This window comes from Sceloporus occidentalis, unplaced genomic scaffold (genome assembly GCF_023333645.1).
Source record: "Sceloporus occidentalis isolate IW3139 unplaced genomic scaffold, rSceOcc1.0.p SCAF_38, whole genome shotgun sequence".
In the NCBI taxonomy this organism is placed as follows: domain Eukaryota; kingdom Metazoa; phylum Chordata; class Lepidosauria; order Squamata; family Phrynosomatidae; genus Sceloporus; species Sceloporus occidentalis.
Window position 1 is genome coordinate 629,656 of NW_028317018.1, and position 21,446 is coordinate 651,101.

The 21,446-nt window shown below is 37.9% G+C and overlaps 1 protein-coding gene across 1 annotated transcript in view; it reads left to right on the forward strand.

Moving 5' to 3' along the window:
• The window catches only part of LOC149290581 (pleckstrin homology domain-containing family M member 3-like), a 64,429-nt gene that overhangs the window by 15,131 nt on the left and 27,852 nt on the right, over positions 1-21,446 (forward strand). Inside the window, exons 3-5 of the mRNA XM_089488564.1 lie at positions 8,582-8,727; positions 12,026-12,219; positions 18,517-18,580. Coding sequence (XP_089344690.1) covers positions 8,582-8,727; positions 12,026-12,219; positions 18,517-18,580 — 404 coding nt within the window. The remainder of the gene's footprint in view (positions 1-8,581; positions 8,728-12,025; positions 12,220-18,516; positions 18,581-21,446) is intronic.

Consider the following 21,446-nt stretch of genomic DNA (forward strand, 5'->3'; position numbering starts at 1 on the left):
GTCGCTTGTGCAGACTTTTAAAACCCCAATGCTGCAACTTACCCTGCCGATGCCACTGGTGTCACGTTCTGCCCAGGCTGCGGAGCTGCATATCTGTCTTGTTTCAGTTTCCCTGTTTTGCTTCGATCCATTCCTGGATTTCCTTTTGCTCTGTTCTGATCTTCCATTCCTTGCTTCTGCTTCAGCTCTTTGCTTCAGCTCTGTTTCCTTTATAAGGTGAGCCCCACCTGTGTGTTCTGTTTGTCTCAGTCTGCAGTCTAAGGTATGTCTCAGTGCTGTGTGTTTGGTTTACATGTTTGGTTTGTTTCGTACCACTGTCAGCAGGGATTAGCGTTAGGACCCACCGTCATTGGAGTACTTTGGCGTAGTGGTGGGCTAAGCATACTATGGCCATATCATGTGACGGAATCTCCAATTGTTATCAAACAATCTTAGGCTAGTTTCTGTATTCATGTTTGTTTGTCTCTTATGTACCTTTGCCCTTCTCCCTTTGTCCTAGTTAATATGGCCTATCCTTGCTTAAAGGAGAAGCGTCCGAGGATTCCGGCTCCTCACTCCTTCCCCTGTGTTCCTTGCCTTGTTCCCTGTCCTTTGTTGTGCCCTGTATCATGTATATCTTGTCTAGTAATGTTTATTCCTTGTCTGGTTCACTGTCGTGCCCTGTAACATGTATGTCTTGTCTGGTTTCTGCTATACCCTTTGCTTAGCTTCCATACTCCCAGCCTGCAGCATCCTGCATGTGATTCTAATGATATGCTTCATGCCTGCAGGATACCATTTCACTTCATTCTGGACTGCATCCGCTGCCATATCAGGGCGCTGGTGTTTGGCTGCTCAACCCTAGGTGCTCAACACCTGGGTGAGTGTGGTCACCCTGCAACCAGGCCCTGTCCAACTCCACTACTGCACTGTGACTCCTGCATACAATCTTCGGGCGCGCTGGGTCCTTTCAGTCATCTGTTTGGACCCAGTCCGTGACAACTGGTCTCCCTCCCTGTTCAATTAATTAAATGTCCGTACGAGCGAACAATAAAGTCGCTCGTACGGACATTTAACTAATTGAACAGGGAGGGAGACCAGTGGCATTGGCAGGGTAAGTTGCATTTAAAACACCAATGCTGCAACTTACCTTGCAGATGCCACTGGTCTCCCTCCCTGTTCAATTAGTTAAATGTCCGTACGAGCGACTTTATTGGTCTGTGCCGGGTTAAATGTCCGTACGAGCGACCAATAAAGTCGCTCGTACGGACATTTAACTAATTGAACAGGGAGGGAGACCAGTGGCATTGGCAGGGTAAGTTGCATTTAAAACACCAATGCTGCAACTTACCTTGCAGATGCCACTGGTCTCCCTCCCTGTTCAATTAGTTAAATGTCCGTACGAGCGACTTTATTGGTCTGTGCCGGGTTAAATGTCCGTACGAGCGACCAATAAAGTCGCTCGTACGGACATTTAACTAATTGAACAGGGAGGGAGACCAGTGGGATGTGCCAGGTAAGTTGCAGCATTGGGGTTTTAAAACCCCAATGCGGCAACTTACCCTGCAGATGCCACTGGAAATCCATAGGTTCGCTGTCAGGGGTTACAGGGCAGTGCGAGTGAGCCTATTGGTCACCTGCAGGGTCTTCCTCTGGCATCAACCAATTGCCGTGTAACCCGTGACGGCGAACCTGCGGATTTCCACTTCTGGGAACTGCCGCGATGCCGCGAAGACAAGGTAAGTTAGAAGGGGGGGGGGAAGAATGGTAGACGAAGTCGAACACAATCACGAAGATCTTCGTGGTGTGTGTCTTCGTCTTCGCCTACGTTTTACCGCCGCCGTCTTCTCTTCGGCGTGTCTTCGGAACGAACACAAAAACGCACTCTTCGTGTTCGTTTGCATGTTCGCCCGAAGACGAATGCACAAGTCTATCAAAGACCTAAATAGCAAATCGCATCTGGAACTTCATATTAATATCTGTAACGGCTTTAGCATATTGAATGTCATTAAATGTTTCCATTTCATTTATGTTCTTGTACTGTGAATCCTTAGGTGAGCTTGTTGTTTTGAAGACTCTAGATACATATAGGACTTGCGAATCATATGGTTTCCTTTTAGTTTGTGCGTGTTGTGTTATTGATCATATCCTACTCAGATGATTGCTCAGATTTAGAAAAGGACCCGAAGCCACCATGTTGTGGCTTGTTACATTCAGCAAAACCAAAGTTAATGTTGACTCATGTCACTGGACTGGATACTAAAATATCCTGGTTACATAATTGGTATTTATAAAAGAGGCTTGAATACTACGTACAACACTTTTTAATGCAAAAGCATGTTTTACTTGTTTTATTTTTAATTTGAGGGACTTCAGAAATCAGCTCATCCATCTGAAGTATGAACAGCAAACTTATCTGTTAGGCCACTACCTATACCTCAGTGAAGAGGCTTATGAGATTTACAGGGTAAATTTGCTGTCCCCTCAAATTAACTCAACACACTATTAATGTCTAATCCTTGGCAACAAAATTGAGTACACCCTCAATTGAGTACACCTCCCCGGTGTGATGTGACTCTTTAGTCTTACAAGGTCTCAGGTGTGAATGGGGAGCAGGTGTGTTAAATCTGGTGTTATCGCTCTCACACTCTCTCATACTGGTCACTGGAAGTTTAATATGACACCTCATGGCAAAGAACTCTCTGAGGATCAAAAAGAATTGTTGCTCTACATAAAGATGGCCTACGCTATAAGAAGATTGCCAAGACCCTGAAACTGAGTTGCAGCACGGTGGGGAAGACCATAAAGCGGTTTCACAGGACAGGTTCCACTCAGGCCTCGCCATGGCCAACCAAAGAAGTTGAGTGCACGTGCTCAGCGTCATATGCAATCTGAAAGAGATTGTCTTTGGGAAACAGACGTATGAGTGCTGCCAGTATTGCTGCAAAGGTTGAAGAGGTGGGGGGTCAGCCTGTCAGTGCTTAGACCATACGCCGCACACTGCATCAAATTGGTCTGCACAGGCAGGCCTGTGGGAAATAACTCACCTTACCATTTGAGTGCTGAGCCTCTGCTTCTTTATTTTGGATTTATTGAAGGACTTGGTGGTGCCCTGGCTCGTGCACCATCTCACAACTGAGTGCTGTATTCCAACCTTTGTTTCTGTGTATGCTTTTTTCAAAAGTGACCTCAAACTTTTTGAACGGTAGTATGTGTTTCTGTTAGTAGTTGTCACCTGCATGCAAGGACAGTCAGTATTGCTGGTACTGAATGGAGCGGTGAGTTCATCGACAGTGCAGATCTAAAGTGATCTGTTTATTCCTTAGCACAATAAAGTCAGAATTGGAACATCGAGGGCATAGGCCTCTTCTAGCATCAAAGGATGTATATAGAATTCTAGTTTTAAAAGAATCTTTTTAGGGCGGGGATTGGAAAAAAAACCTTTATATTTCAAAGCTTTTCTCTCAAACCTCCCCCCCCCCAAGCAAACATCATAATTGCCATCAACCTCTGTGATGCTAGTATTTGCTACCCAATCTAACTTACTTTGAAGCAACTAAGATCAAAGCACACCAGCATCTTTCATAACTCAATATGCAGGAACACCAGTATTATAACCTAAGCAGATAATACAGCAGAAGGAAGAAGAATAGCAATGGAGTAAATATGATTGAAGATAGAGCAGAATCTTAAATGTATGGTATTTCCGAAGCCTGATGTATCCCGACGTTGTTTAGTTTAATGAACTTAATTGGCCATTTTGTGCGTTCCCGTAGATTTGGACACCACATATTACTTAACAACAATAACTGAAGATGCATTAGTTTAGGCAGACAAAAGTATGTTGTATAAAGCCAGTTAAAATTATAAAACGTTGCCCTATGTGTGTGTCTCAGACATGAAGGGGCACAGCTGAAACCTCTGGTGGGGGCCCCATCAATAAACATTAGGACAATTCAAACATGGATCTTTAGCTTAAAGGTCAGGAATCGGTGGCCACTTTAGTGCATATCTGCTATTGACCAAAGTATGCTATGCCTTAAGTAATTCAGCATAATTCAGAGTGTTTTAAGACACAACCTGCAGCACACAATTTCTTTTCTCCAGTGGTGGTAGACCTGTTGGTACCTCCTGCAGATCTATAAAATGTAAGTGTTTTGTCTTTATTTTTAACTAATGACACCACAGTATGCACACTACTGTCTCAAAGAACTTTCTTGCAGAGTAGCCAAAACATTTAAATTTGCTGGAACAGTCTCGACAATTGGACGTACTTTGTCATGACTGTTTGCTGTCCTGGAAGGCACCTAAAATCTTGGGACATTTGGCTAACCAGGCATTGCATGTGACAAGATGAGCATTTTATAAGTGCCAAATGCCATAACTTCAAAATCTTCTTAATGTTGTTAGAGAAGATCACAAGTCCATTCACAAATATCAGTATAACTGCATCTGAACCATGACCACCATGGCCAAGCTAACTGCATCCTCTTATCTACCAAGGAGCTACAATCACTTACAAGAAATTTAAGGGGTAGGCTGGTGCATAATTAAAGTATTTGCCACCTGAGGCAGATTCTGTATTTTGCATGCTGAACGCAATTACACATTAATGCTCACACATACTTACACATCCACACTCACAGATTTACACATACACAATCATGCTGACAAACAAAGACACACACAGATACATGCTCACACACAAATCCTTATACACTCTCACTTCTCCCTATCCCTTGCCTTAATCATCCCCTTGCGTTACATGACGTTCCTGCCGTACTGGACAGGTCCAAAACTTCACAAAGTGTCTGACCGGCCCAACAATTTTAGACTGGTCCAGGGTGCAGTTAAAGCACCCCCTTCTGAGTGCCACCTGGGGCATACCCCCACAAAGTAAGCCAGAGGTGAAATTATCCTTTGTTTTTGGAGTATTTGGTGATGCAATCTAAAAAGCTACCACAGTAGTATTGAAATATAACTTAAAAACACAAGTATATTGAATATTTCCTGCATAAAAATGAAATGCTATATATGTTTATACATGCGTGGTATACATGACAGAGCCATATATTAGAATAGTCTGATGCTACATAGGAGTCTAAAATGAAGACTATGAAGTCATTGCTCTTACAAGATACAATCTAAACAGGATGAAAGAAAAATTAAGATATGCAAGTCCTTTTTACAAAGTTTATGAAAACTTTTTCCCTACATGTTATGCTTTATTATTAACCACCAGATGTCCCCCTAACTATATAGGCAAAGAGTGGTTTAGTACGTGTGTGTGTTATATAAGAATGTTTTGTGTCATATATTGAAAATATAATAATTTAATATTATAATATAATAATATAATATAATGGGGGGGAAATAATGCATTCATAGCATCATTGGGCTTTGACAGTAAATATCTCGTTTTATTAGCGATCATCAAAGGCTGCTGCTTTTGGAATATCATACTTCACTACAGCGAAAGTTAAGAGATTTTTGAGGCTGCCAATGAAACCTTGTACCCTCATAATGTTCCTTGTCCTTACTGGTAAGGAAAAGAGGAATTAACAATTAAAATCCCCATGATATCAAAATTGGCTTTTCTGCAAGATCCAAAAGTTGTGCAAATTGCTCATAATTATAGTTCTTAATTACACTTAAGGAGCTTCTAATGCTTTTCTAGATTAAAAATGTGTTTCTTCTTGTTCAGTTTCCAGACTCTTCTCTGATCTAATTATTTTAGACAATTTTAAGTAAAGAAGAAGAAAAAAAGACTCCCACTATCATGTTAATTATAGAACAAGTACTTTAAAATATAGCTTAATGAATCGTCTGTTTCTAGGTCAAAGCAGGCATACGTAGACAAAGTGTATGAATGTATTAAGTTCCCATTCTTTATTACTTGTATTTATTTTTTTCCAGAATTTTTAAGAAACATTGTTTAGTTATTATGGTATTATTGTGTGTTTTTCTAAATAAAGTTACATGCAAATACTGTCTAGATGGTTATGTTTTTGTATAGAACCTCGTATAATATTGAATAGTTGTCCTTGAATTGCACTGATCGGCATGATTTTAGGATAAACCATGCCTCTGGAAAACAACATGTAGCTTTCCATCTGCATTTCAACTACAACACTGATGAAGTCCTTCTCAACTCAGCGTGTTACCCAAATATTTTGTTAGGTTTTCCCAAAAGGTCATCACTAGTTATGACCAGTACAACTGTATGACACCTAAAGTCTAGACCAGTATGGTCTTCATGTCTATGCTGTACTGTACCTCTAGCTTGTCTTCACAGCTCTGGTGTGTAAATCACAGGCCATTTTAGACCCTGTGCTGATGACGGGGTGGCCCTTACGCGTGTAAACAATCGGTCAGGATGGACATTGGGGAATGAGAAGTGGATATGATGAGAGAGTGATGACCTGGGATATAACAGGAATTGGCAGAGGGCTTGAGAAGAAGAAGGTGGGCAACAGAAAAGGATATGGAAGCTGAATAAATGAATGGCAAGTGATTGAAAAGAAAAGGCAGGTGATTAGATTAGGAGATGCGATGTAAATATTGTGATGGAATATTAACTATTTCACTAAGAAAGGCAGACTGTGTACTACAGGAATTCCTGTGCATACAGACAAGGTGAGTGATAAATATTTATTAAATGTAGAATCTGTGAAAATGACAGATCACTGAGCCATGGGGTATGACCCTGCGAAAGTTACTTAGCTTTATGAGCAACTGTAAACTTTCAGTCTGTTTTATTAACTAAACATTCCAACACATAGTATGTCGAGAACCAGTATTTGGTTAAACGAATATATGTTTTTCATTATTCTCCAAAATATAAGACTTAAGGGACACATAGAGGATCAGAATTGATCTACTGTTAGAAGTATGTTTGTTTGCAGAGTAGTTATTCTGCCTGATTAGCTTTTTTTAATAACTGAAATATATATTTTAATCAGCTTTTTACATAATATGGTAAGCTCCTGTTTTTTAAAGGTGCTCCGGTGAACACATCCCCTGCACGCAACATAGCTGTGAGGGCGAGGGAATGAGCTAACTACAAGGCTAACACATGAATCAAAAATGTCTCCTGATTTCTCATGATTAAAATTATTACAAGGAAAAGGTTGCTACATTCAGTAATAAAAGTGTTAGAAAGTCATCAGAGCAAACGGAGCAGTACCTATGCTGAGCAACATCTAGAAAAATAGTAATTAATTCATGTCTTCAAAATATCTTTAATGACCTCCAGTACTACCTGCAATAATTCTCTTATCTTTCGCGCCTAATCTGAACCCAACCTCGCGCAATGGAGGCAAAGTCCAATGAGGTTAATGACTCAACAGTACAACTGTTATCATTCCAATTGTGCATTAATCTTGTCAGACTTTTCTATGCAAACAATGATCAACCCATGATAATCTCAGGAATTACCAAACAGGACCATGCTCTGTTACAATGAGACAAATTAGTTTCTTTTAAAAGCAGAACAGTGATATATTGTTTTCCGTTAGCAGATTACTTTTTATTCTTCACCTTATTCTCTTGTCATATACATAGGGCCAGCCATACTGTGTGCCCCATGGGTGCTGAGAGTTTCTCTAACATGTTAGCAAGCAAGTACATGCAGCAGACAGACATAGTTTGCCTTGGGTGCAAGAAACACTTGGGTCAGCCCTGGATATGTATATGAAGATGTGTCCTTAAAGAAAGTGTTGCTTAAATACATTGTATAAAAGTACAGCCAGCATGCATTGTTCTAGTGCAAGTCAGCTGTAGAAAAATATATGATGGTCGTGCCACACGCAACATGGCCGCTGTAGTCCCTGAACGGGAAGGGACGTCAGACTTTTCAAATATTTTGGCGCCAAAACCCCTAATTCGGGCCTAGTCACTTCCCATCCTATATAAGCCCTCAGTAGATATCAGACCTTGCCCTCTGATGGTTTTGCCTATGCTTCAAAGTGCCTATTCTATTAGTGTGTGGTTTATTACTGTTTCCAGTGTTTAACCTCGGCTTGACCTTGTTTATTTTGACCTCTGGTTGTTCTTCGTTGTTCCCTGATTTCTGGCACCCTGACCTTGGCTTGACTTTGACCTTGTTCTAGTCCGCTTGTGGTCCTACCTGCATCAGTGTCTCCAAACCTCGCTGTGCGTGACACCTATATGTGCAAAATATATGTCATCAACCCACTTTAACACTCCTTTGGTAAATAATGTAACACGTGAACAATATTGCAGGTTTAAATATGCTATAGGTCCGAATTTAAATGTCCTGGTCTCTTGATTAAACTAACCAACATATATTAAAGGTGGCGTTCCACCTACTCTGCTAACATTTTCGTTATTAATTGCAGCATTGGAGCTGTCACACTGAATGCCCAAAACCTTCCTGGGTTACATTTTCACCTACAGTTTGGTTCAAAAACATGTATTTTGTATATGTAAGATTTTATGGTAATTTATAAGAATAGATACAAGTACCCACTATAGGCTTTAATCGGTTTAGGGAATTACACTAAGGATATTGATATTATACTGTACGGATGTCATTGTAAGTAGTTTTAATACGCACATTCATTCTTTTTTTCTGTTGTAGGTTGCCAAAAGCCAATAGGTCTTTCCAACGGAAAAGCCAAAGTGTGCAGTTACAGTGGATGGTATTATTGTAGCACTTGTCATGTGGATGATGTCTTTGTCATACCTGCCCGTCTGGTTCACAACTGGGATACTTCTAAACATAAGGTGCCGTTATCAGCTTTTAGGGCAAAATAAGCCCAACAAGTCTTTTATTTATTAATTTATTATTTTTTTATTATTTTTTTACAAAAATATATATTTATAAGTTTAAAGAGAGCAAAAACTAAACACTAAATTGTTACTTACTCTGAATGAGTGATAATTCAGCATCCAAATGACTTTTATCAAGATCCATAGAACTTTATATGTGTAAAACAGCTCTTGATGTTATACAAATATGAAAAGCATGCCTACCTACCGAGGGACTCTCTTTTGTATCCAAAACAACAACAATAACAGGTGTATAAGCATCACAAAAATGCTTATAAATTGAATTGTGTAACTAAAATACATCTTTCTTCTAAATATTTTACTCATTTACATAAGGGAAGTCTTATTAGGAGCAGGCATTTATCAATACCTTATTATTGGGATACCAGTATTGGGATGTGAGGACGTGTAACTTAAAATACTCCAATTTCTACTTTCTACTAAATCTGACTTCATTTTGTGACTCCAGTTCTGTTCACTAGTGGCTATGTCAGTAAAGAACTGATATGGTTCAGTGTCTGGTATATCCTATATCAGTTCTTTAGGCCATTTAGCAATGCCTGTTGCCCGGAGATCTTGCCAGATCAAGAGAGCTCTAGGCAACTTTCAGCAAATGAATCCATGGTCGATCTGCCCTGGAGCCCACATCAGCTGTGCGTTTGGCCCCCTCATCAGCGCTCAGGAGCTCACTGAACACCACCTAATGTTGCAGAGGTCCAGGATACAGCATGAGATCCTACAACTCAACAAGGAATTTCTAGTGGAGAGGCCCCCATGCCCCATTTCCCCAATATTATTGCCTGGACAATTAATGAACATTGTACTAGATACCATTGGTACATTTTATTATATGTATGTTAATTAATAAAAAATAATTCACTGTGCTACTCTTCCCTTCCACCATTTCCTAGTATTGTAGCCCTTTTTATAAAAAAATGAAGTATTGATTCTCTCTTGGCACTTTAAGCTTAGTAATGGAGATCTCATTTAATTTATTAATAATTATACTAGCAAAAAATGAAAAAATGTATGCACCTTTCATTTATTGTTTATGTAAAACATTGTTATTGATTTTCTCATCCAAGTCTGGAGTTTTAATTCACTTTCAAGCCCTAATTAGGGCTTCTGTTTAAACTGATCTTGCTTGGTACAGCGTGTCTTGCAGAAATTACATTTGAAATCCAAAGGAAAAAAACCTTTTTTCTGTCATGATTGGCCTCCCAAAATAGTGCAGTTTAGCTCTGTCTCAGTGTAAACACGGACTTAAGTAGCTAGAAGCCTAATGGCATTGCTCAATATATCATTTTCCATCATTCTTGTCTCAAGTATCATAGACAAAATTTCTCCCCTGCTTAAGAATGGAATACATTAGCAAGAGCTATTTCATCTTTTCCTACTCCATGTGAATGAATAAATAATATGAAAAGATCTTGTTCAATAGTTTGTGGTAATTAATCTATTTTAAACACAGTCTGGCTGTGTGGAGTATGTGGTGTCTGCTTCATAAAGTCCTCTCCACTCCCTCTGCATTAGAAACCTATTTAGAAAAACATCCCATACTGAATAAGTTCTCTCGGCTTATGGTAAACGGGCAGTAAACGTCTCTTGTACAAAAAGTGAGCCATATATTAATCTCATACAAAATTTACAGTTAGTAATCGCCCAGGAGAGAAGGTGATGATGTCATCAGGGAGCACAGCGGGTATATCTCATCTTGCTCCACCCACATCATGTGCCTTATACCCTTGTTGGGTCTTGGGCCATCCCATTTCACCCGCACAAAACCTTGCAAACCACTTTTAGTGCCAACATACCGCTAGGCTGTTGCTTCAGGCCCCGTTTCCTCAGGCCCCACGCGCTGAGTCTGAATGTAAGAATATGGCGTCATTTCCCAGCGCTCAGATGTAGCGTATGGGGAATTCAAGGTAGCAGAAGAGTTGGCCCCAGCCTACCCCTCCTAAACCAACAAAGGTAGCTTGTGTGTGTATGTGTGTGTAAGTGTAAATAAGTATGTTAATATGTGTGTAAGTAAGGATTTTAAGTTTGTTACTCTACGTGTGTGTATGTTAGGATATGTGTGTAAGTATGTTAGTGTGTGTAAGTATGTTACTGCAGGTGTGTAGCTGTGATACTGTGTATAGGTATGATACTGTGTGCGTAGGCACATGTGTAAGTATGTTGTATTATAGTGTATTACATATATTAACAGGTAGCTCTTTTAAACCCATCTGTGTTCCGTAATACATGAGACGTCCACTTGGCAGAAATAAAATTATGTATGCCTGCCACATTACAGTATTTCTAAGGCATGAAGTAATCCAGATAATGATGTCCACTAAATGTCACATTATTATGCATTAAAGTCATATACTGTATATTACTCTCAGTATGGTATTTAAATATCAGGTAGTATGCAAGAGATGTTTCCATCTTCTATCTTATAGTTTGAACAACAGATAATAAGAATGATAGCCATGTCCAGTATGTCCAGCCATATGGTATTGGGAATAATATGACAGTATGGGGTATCCATATGACATTGAAATCTAGTAATTACTGTGCAATATGTACCCTGCTCTGAACATATTATCCAAAATCCTTGCTACAGTAGGTCTGGCCTGTGTGTCTAAAACATCTTAATAACACTTGCTGAAACGCAACGGGGTAAACACTGTTGTTTGTTTTTTAGAACAGCAGACTTTGTTGTGCTGCTGATGGTCATTCCCTAATGGTAATCCAAACTAATAATGGAGTCTTCCATGCAATAGCAAGGATTGCAAGGGTATACTGTAATAACTAACTTTTAATAAGGTATAGTGACATCACTTTAAATATTACCCACTGAATTATATAATCCTAATCATCTTTATAGGAACTGATATATAAACATGCCTGGTTTTAGCATCACAGCAGTTGCAATCATATTAAGAAACAAATATTTCTTACATGGGAAAAAAATAATCTTTTGTTACGCTATTGTTGAATATAACCAACCTGCCTCTGATACGGTAACTCAGTTCCACAGTGATTGAGGATCTATTGACAAGAAGCAGAGAAAGAAAAGCTGCTTTATATAAAGCAGTCTGTCCCATGAGGCAGGTGCTCTGGTTAACAATATAATTCCCGACTGTGAGATTAAGAAGGGTATTTAATTAGTATAAAGTGTACAAAGGAAACAAAGGGAGACATCAGGTTTCAAGAAAATCTGTTGCAGGCTTAAGGCACCAACCTGACCTCTTATTTTTTTTTTCAGGTATCCAAGCAAGCAAAAGAGTTCTTGGAGTATGTATTTGAAGAGCCATTGATTGACATACAGCAGGAGAACCCATTACTCTACAGACATGTTGAGGCCCTGGCACATGTTGTGCGTCTCAGACAACAGCTTAAGTCCCTGAGAGCCTACCTTTTCAGCTGCCGGGCAGTTGTAGCTGAAGACCTACGTAGGAGGTGGGTTAAAAAAAAAAACATGAAACCTATGAAGAGAAGTTAATTAAATCAATATCTGACATTCTGCGTCATTCCTCATAAATGTTACTTAAACATATTGACTGATGCAGATGGAAAAATAGAAAAGTGCATGTGTGCTGCCCAAGTTTGAATTGTTAACACAGTATTTTAAAAGACCACCCATACAGTAGGTAGTAACAGCTGATCTGATCAGCTACAGTTCAGCAGAGAAAACCCTGTATCATTGTTGTGTGTTTTTAGCCATTACTGTGTGTCCTTTAATTTATTTGGCCCTTATATCAACCTAAGATTGGCAGGACTAGGTAGCTATTCCTGTCATAAATATTCCAATTCCAGTTATTTCTTTCAAAATATTGAAAGTGATAAAGTGCTCATTTGGCTGTTAATCCATGTATGTGGAAACATCCTGGTCTAGGCTACCTGGAGATCTCCCTCATCTTGGGGAGTGGCTTTGTGAAGGGGCGGGGCTAACCATGCATAGTGTTTAGTGGGAGTGGGTGGGGGTTTGAGGGGAGAGATTGGGAGTGGGTGTGGCCAATAGCACTGCACTGACTTGAAAATCAGGGCTTCTTCCGGAGTGTCCGGGTCAAACCCAGAGAGTTCCTATGTATGCTAACCTACTCCGTCAATTTATGGGTTTAATCTGCACATCTAGAGGTGTTCGCTTTGCCCATGTAGCAGAACATTTCAGCAACTCAGTGGCCACTTACCTGTTAAATGACTGGAAGCCATTATGAATAGCTACATTTTCTGTAATGAGCGAGTGAGTCCATATTTGATACAGTAGCTTTCCCCTGGAAAGCACTTTGGCATCCATAACCAGTAGGAACGTTTCTTTGGAATACTGTATTTAGTTCTAAGATGGGGAGGAACGTCATAAAATCTAATTTGACATCACTGTAATTTAATCCAGTGTTTTTTCTTTAAATGGGAGATCATTTGCCCACATGGGTGTGTTTTCTTTCTTCTGTTTTTTTATTTATTAGGAATACCGTATGAGGTAGCTTTAAAAAGATTAAACTGGGAACACTTTGACATCAAAATAAGAAGACTAATGCATCACACCATTGTAAGCAGGAATAGCTGCTTTCATGTTACTTGTTTGCTTTTCATCACCATTGTAAAGCTGTGCTAAAGAAATGGTTAAACCGCATTAGGCAAAGAAGCTATGTGCTCATTTCCAGTACTTGGACACCTATATTCTGCCCAAGTGTACATGGGACGTCAGCATGTCCCACAGCGACAAACTACACAATTCGCTATTTAGTGCATCACTACATACCAATAGCTTCTCCTGTGTGGTCTTTGCAACAGCAAGATTTCCGCATGACAGGTAGCCAACCTATACAAGCCATACTCCCCTTCTAATTCTAAACAAGCAACCCCTTCCTTTTGATACTAAACATGACGTATGACATGAAAATAGACAAGCCATGCTTCCTTACAAATAAAGAAGTGATTCTTCCCTTCTAGTGCTAAAAAGACAATCCCTTACTGAAAAACAGACTAAAAAAATATGTGCGTCACGACTGATACTAAACAGGACAGACTTCCCTTCTGATTCAAATTAAGACATAGCTCTTTTCTGATGCTAAACAAGATGCTTCTGACTTTTTCTACTAGATTTATCTCCCCTCTAATACAATACCAGACATACATGCCTTCTGATACTAAACCTGGCACATGTTATTTCTGATATTAAGCACCTACGGCCTGGCTGGTAAGTTGTGTATTTCAGGAACACAAGAACGTGTGTGCCACAAGCTCTTTTTGGACTTACAGTAAGTCTGTATGCAGCGTGGAGATGGATAACAGTGCTTGCCAAATCCCAAGAGCCAGGGAGCCATGAGCCCTTATAATGTTAATGCTGAGTGTTGTTTACTGAAGGTTAGGGTTAAGTCTTTGGCCTAACTCCCAAATATGTCTGACCCTCGCAGTGCAACTGTCTAGATAATCTTTCTCTTGTATTTTCTCCTGACCTTTGTCATGTTTGTTATGAGGCAGAATTATATGTACATGACATATCCACAGCCTCAGTTTTGGGGTGGCGGAGAACAAACTGCAATGTGTGCTTTTCTCCTCTCAGGTATTCAAAGAGCTCTACGTTTGCCATTACCAACCCCAAGAAATAGATAATAGGAAAAGTGGGGCTAACATTTCTGAGACATTCCGCCTATAGTTGAAGTAAAAGACACAGCATATAAGCCTCAAATCCTTAAGTGGCAAAAGGTGCCTCCTGTAATGCATTGTTTGTTCCTGCAGGCACTCAGGGGGTTAGTGCAGAACACGTCAGCATTGCCAATGGAAGGCCTTTGACAGTCATATAAACAAACCGAAATCCACTGTTAATATTGCTGCCAGGGAGCTAAAAAGCAATGTGATTGATGATATTGGGACAGTGCTACATTTAGTCCTGCTATATCTCCTCTCCTCGTCCTTATTAGGAAAATTCAGTGTTTATCATTTCTTTTTTTAATTCATTATCACTCCCATCAGTGACCTCAAAGGTGTTTTAACCTTGTATTTTTAATTACACTAGTAATTTTATTTGGCAGCTCTACTTCCATAGACACTGGATTGTCCTGTGCTACACAATAAGCTGCTTGACCTTCTTTTTTTACTATATATATATATATATATGGGTATTGTATACATTTGTGATGTTAAATTAATTATTCATTGCCTACTAAATTGCACACATCCATCCTACTCGGTTTTGTTTAATCCCACTGACAAAGAACACAAAATATGTTAAAAAAATAAAAATAAATGGAATCTACAAGAAGGGAATTTTCTGAAAAGCGTTAACAGTGTTATTACTTTTATGATTCATTTTTAGAATAAACCTTAACTAATCACCTCTAAGATGAAGGTTTTAGCTAATAATGCAATCGGATTCTTGTGAAAATCATAAAACCAACAAAATGGCACAATTTTCCTTTTAAATCACATTGTTTGGTTTTTCACCTTATTTATTACCTTTGTTAATTTAATATCGTAAAGCCCTGGCCAGCCAGTATTTATCTCTTTTTCACAAACCAAAGCCAATAGATCTTGTATTAGACACCCAAAATATAGGTCAGATCTATTACTAAGGTGGTTGAAGGAAATATTAAAATATATATTGTGTCCATATTGCACAGGGCGAAATGTTGCATCAATCAAAAGGCGCTGTAATGAAATAGAATTACTGTTTGAGAGTTTGAAATTGTAACCTAATTAAGGGAGAATACAAATTTAATGACAGCAATTTCAAGCATGTAATTTGTCTGGGGCGGAATTGTATTCGCAGAGAGCCTAAAACCTTCGATGTGTTCAATAGCCCTTAGTCCTGAAGGATTCCAGATGGCCTGGAATCTCTCGCTTAAAGACTCAGGAATCTCTATAATGGAAAATGTATTTACAATATCCACTAAGATAGGTATATTGGGGAAATGTAACATAAACATTTTAAACCAATGGTGTTTAAACAAGTAAACTGCATGTAATGCGGTTTAATAAGACTGGCGGCTGAGTCCCATTTGGGGTGATATGTTGGAAATGCTTGTTTGAAAAGGTGTTTTGTCTCAGGCTGTTAGAAAGCTAATGGCTGTGATGATAAGTTTGCTGCTTTAAATCTAAGTGACTGATGCCTGCTTTAAAAATGTGTTCAACTTCATCTTTATTTTCTTTATATATTTATTTTTATTTATATATATATATATATATATATATATATATATATATATATATATTTAATATAATATAATTTAATGCACAGTTCAAATGTACTTTTCTGTTTGCTCTGTTAACGCATGTAAGGGCCTGTATGTTTGTTCTTATTTTTGTTATAATGATGACCAGCCAGGCATATAATCCTTCTATAGATAACATATTTAGATTACTAATATTACTAGCTAATATTATGGGTGTATATGCCCTTATTTGTATATATCCCATCTAGATATAATATTTTTAGTGGAATTTGTAAAATGCTGATTTTATTTTTGATTTTGTTTTTATTTAAGAATTATTTATTTGCAAAAGAAATAATGTACAATTATGTAAATTGTTTTTATTTATATCAAACATAGTACTTAACATGAACATATTCATATATGAAGGAAATAACGGTAAACATCACTTATAACCTTAAAATAATATTCAGTAAAACCAAAACATTATAGGTGAGTATAACCCTTTCAGAAGTTTTCCACTTTCAGATCTCCTTACTTAAGGATGGATACTTAAGCAATCCAATGCTGTTGATGATGGAACATGGAGGTTATATCAAAGGAGAAGATAGGCCAATAAACATTACTATTTTTCTCAGATATTATACCATAGATTCCATTTTATTTGGAATTTTTGATATGACTCCCAATTTCCCTCTTGCATGAATATTCCTTTTTCCATCGTATTTTGATGGTTGATCTGTTGAATGATCTGCTCTCAACTAGGGGCCATGTTTTTGGAGATTTTGTTGAAAAACATGTAAGATAAGGTGCAGTTTTATTTCATCTCAGGACAGTTTTCAGGGTTCCCCAATGCACTACCAATATGGTACCCATGGTGACTCCATTTAAACAACTTCTCCTGAGCATATGGCAAATCACTTCCGTATGAACCCATTATTTTCTTCTGTGTTGACTTTGATTTACCTTAATTAATTCAGTTGATGATGTTTCTCAGAAAACATCACCAAATTGCTTAAGTGTTCCCAAGCCAACTCAGGCAGGGGAATGTGAAAAGGTCTCCTTACAGAAATGAAAGCCATTTAGACTCATTCTCTACACATCACAGATATAATTAATGATGTTTTCAGAAGTGTGTTAACATCAATATCCTATTAGGATGGCTTGGTTTTATCAGGTTGAGCAAGACATAGTCAGTTACAATACATTTATTTTGTTTTTACCTGGCCTCGTTTATTAAGAGCATTTATAAGAAAATAGTAGTGATTAATAATAAAAATGATGATGATGAAAACTGTTCTTCAAACTTAAACTACAAACAATGGTCTCTTAACGAGGAATCTAGCTTATTTGTTGTAGGTTGTACAGGTTGTGTATTTATTCATTATATATGTGTCTAGTTTGTTCCTATTCTTTTTGAAGGTATAGACAGACACCAATGCTCAATACGGACACATGGCTAAAGAACTTTATTGCATTAAAATGTATAATTTTACCACTGCTTTTTTCAGATTTGTAACAGAGCCTTGAGAGATAAATAGAACACGGTCAGAAATTTGAAGAAGAAGCTAAGGTTTTCTAGCTGTAAAGAGCAAATACGGTAGTTGGTAGATGAAATCATATTATACCCAGAAAAAGGGCTGCTTAATCGAATCAATGTCTCGCAGATGCAGCATCACTCAGAATGGAGCAGATACTACTTATTCAAACCCAGCCCCTCCTGTTAGCGTCTGGCAGGCCTGGACCAACAATGTCTTTACTTTAATCTGCAGATATTGATCTCATGTAGACGTTGACAAATGATTATAAGTGACCCTGCGCAAGAACTTATCTCTGACAAATTGTAATAGAGCAAGTTTGCAAGTGAGGTCCAAATGGAGGAAAGGGAGCAGGCTCAGCTTTTAACCATTTAATAGTTTATACATGGGTACTCAGTGTCATGGCCTCTTACTTGGTTCCAAAAATTCTTATTTTAGAATGAATTGTTTCAGGAGTGCTACATAGGTCTTTGGTGTGGAAAGATTATTCATAAACATGTGATGTCATAGCGCCTTGAAAAATATTGTAAATGTTATGTAGTCAAATGTATGTTAAAAGGAGAATGTTTTGGCTAGCTGAGCTTAATGATTATATTAATTACACAGCTGCCAGGGAGCTACCCTATGTACAAAAACATCTGCCCCAACCATGTTTCCCTGAGGATCCTCTAAGTTTCTTTTTCTTTGAATAAGAATCAGGCAATATCAATTGTCTGAAAAATAAAACTATTCAAATCGGCTTGAAAAAGGCTCTAACAGTTTTATGAATATGTATTCCTTAGACAGCAACAACCTGTGGGAGTCGAGTGACACTGAGTGGACCAAGCATCCCACCAACAATCACAATTTGCTACAGGTTAATGCCAGGTTGAGCACAAGTTTTTACAATGAGTAATTATATTTCTATGGTCAGAAATATTTGACACATTCTAGGTGCCAATGTTTTGATTTTGTGATGAAGCTGCTCCCTATTTTCCGTAGGTGACCTTTATCATTATATATGTCGTGTCTGTGTTCAAGTTCATCCTGATTAAATGTATTTGTATATTTTTTTTTCCTTTCAGAATTTTTCCCAGGGAATATTTGTTTCAACAAATTCATCTATATTCTCTTGCAGACTTACAACAGGTAATATATATATTTTTCTCTGGCCATCTGGTTTAAGATTAAGCTAATGAAAGACTCATTAATAAAATGATTTCAATACATTGGGGGGAGTTTTCATATCATTGCCTGTTAAATATCATTAATGACATTTAATTCAATAGACCACATTACTTTTGGAAAATGCTTAACCCATTTGACTTAAAAGGCAATCAATTGGCACGTGCAAGAAGCAAAAGTCTCAATCCAGGGACAGTTCCTTAAAAGACATCTTATTTAGGGATACATTGAGTTATTAGAAATGGTTAAATTTGTGTTTAGAAACAGAATTGTGAACATAAGAAAGGAATTTAAAAACACTATATAAAAGCTTTCTTCTATTCTAGTAGTTATGTATCAAGTGAAGGGTTGAATTGTTTATTGGTTTCCCTGCTGAGAACATCCATTATCACTCAACCTCTCACAGAACTTTTAATCAATTGGCTATCTATTTGCAGCAATAAACTGCTAAGTGATCTCCCCTTGGAATAGTGTAAAAGTAAATACATTTGTAGGTAGATGTTGGTTGTCAAACTGCTACTCTTCATACTATAATTACCAGTTTAGGTCAGCCCAAAAAAATGCATTGGGTAGAAATGAGTTACTGATAATTTAGAGGTTTGGCATGCCCTCGTTGTAGCAGTTTTTCAACCTGTTTATGGAAAGTTACCTGTTGGCTGGTTCTGATTGTCCTTCGTAAAAAATATTTTTGACATTTAATATCAGTGAGGTTTAGACGGAGAATCACCTCCTGTACCTCTATCATCTCATCCTCTCCTTTTCAAAATTTCAGATACCCTCTGCCATAGCATTTGTCTCCTTTGGTATCAGAGATCCATCCAAAACATGATTAAACTATTCACATATTATCATCTCCAAACTGCAACATTCTTCATCTTTCTCGCAATATATCATCTATTTTATATCTTCACTGCTTTATGACATCACGTATGGTATCTCCATGCATGTTATCTGGTTACTATTGTACATCACGCAGGCAGCCAGTATAAATATATATAAATAAATATGCAGGCCATGATTAAATATGACTCAGTAACTCTTACTTGACTTGAAATTAATTTACCTTCTGTAATTTCAGAGTTTTAAACTTCATTAAATCTAGGCCTTTGCATATCTTTTGCTGCTTCTTTAGACATAATATGCATCTTTTATGGACTGGATTATTTTGACGATTTTGTTCTTTGCAATTTGTCTGTAAAGCAAATCATCGTGTGGTGGAAATAAAAATGAATAAGCCAATCTGCTCCATGAGATGGATTTAAATTGTGTTTAGGTTTCACTAAAGGCAGCCTGCGGCAGTTTCTTATTATGTGTGTCTCTCAGTAAGGCATGTGGTTTCCCAGCCATTGCCAAGTCAAATAAATAGAAGCCACTCTTGTTTGGATGGTGTTATGTTTATAGATTTTGTGGATCTCTTGAAATTCCCATTCTAGCCAAGCTAACTAATATTAATAAATGATGCGGTTATTATTATCATACATCATTCTTGAGTACCAATTTAGTTATGACCAGGTGTGTTTCTGAGGATAGTTTATTAATTTATGACACAGCTCCTTTCCAACACACTCTCTTCTTGCAGCATTTTTTGAGACCATCAGCTGTCCATGCACACTAAACAGACTAGCGTGCTTCCAATGCAGCGGCATCAAAAATGTCCGTGAATGCTAAAGTACGGAAAGGCTGGCATGGGTAGAGCTAAGTGGCACTTAGGAATATTATGAAGGAAGACTAAGGTCCATGGGATCTGCTTTAAAAGAAAGGTATAAACAAACCTGGCAAAGAAGCTCATGAACAAAGATCACTTAGGAGGCGCTCGTGTATACCGGTTCGAAAAAATAGAAAATAAAACAGAAAAAAATGATTGTGTAGTATTATGCACAGATGATGCACTATATGTCTATATAATGCACTCACAATGTGTACATGTATTCAGGCTTCATAAAACATCCAATCCTCCGGGTGGATATGTGGTAAATATATGCAAAGAAGCAGAAGACAGGTAGGGACCACAATGGTGTAATATCAAGCAGTTGTTGTAACACGCAAATGTCGAAATACACTTACACTTTTTGAGAGGGTGTAATACCCGTATACATCAAGTGTTTTTCCTCTGCCTCTTCTCCAACGACTCTGGATATTTCCCAGTGATCTGCTGGTGTGGAACTGCACTCAATGCTTGAATTAAGCTGAATCCACAATGTAATGGAATAAAATGTACTATTTATTTAAGGCTATAAGCCAAAATAAAAACTTATTGACAATTACAATACTTGACACTAACATAATGGCACATGGGACTGAAGCTTTTCTCTCTTGGAGAGAAGAAAGAAACAGAAAACTAGATGACATTTTTTTACAGACACCCAAAGAATTCACACCGTACACAGGTTTATTCATTAAGATGGAAAGGCTTATGGAAAAGGAAATTAAACGATGGTGGGAAATTACCTTCATCGAACAATACATAAAACGATCCCTAGGGGGTTAAGAATCCATAAAAGTCCTGCGTTTGGTGCAGATGATAAAAGCTTTATGCAAAACTGGCACAGGACACTAGATGAGTGCTCCTATAAATTAATGCAATTGATTGTCATACAACAGGGAGAACAACTTAACCATATTGAAGATGAAATAAAATTAGTAGAAGAAGAAATAAAAACAAAAATAGATAAAAAATCCATTATATCTAATAAAAATAATATGGAAAACAAGCTTGGTAGGATAGAAGAAGAAATTATCAATAATAAAAAGAGAAAATTTTATAGAGATAGAGAAGATATGGAAAGAGGAATCCATGTACCAAGATCAACACATAACCAATACAATCACA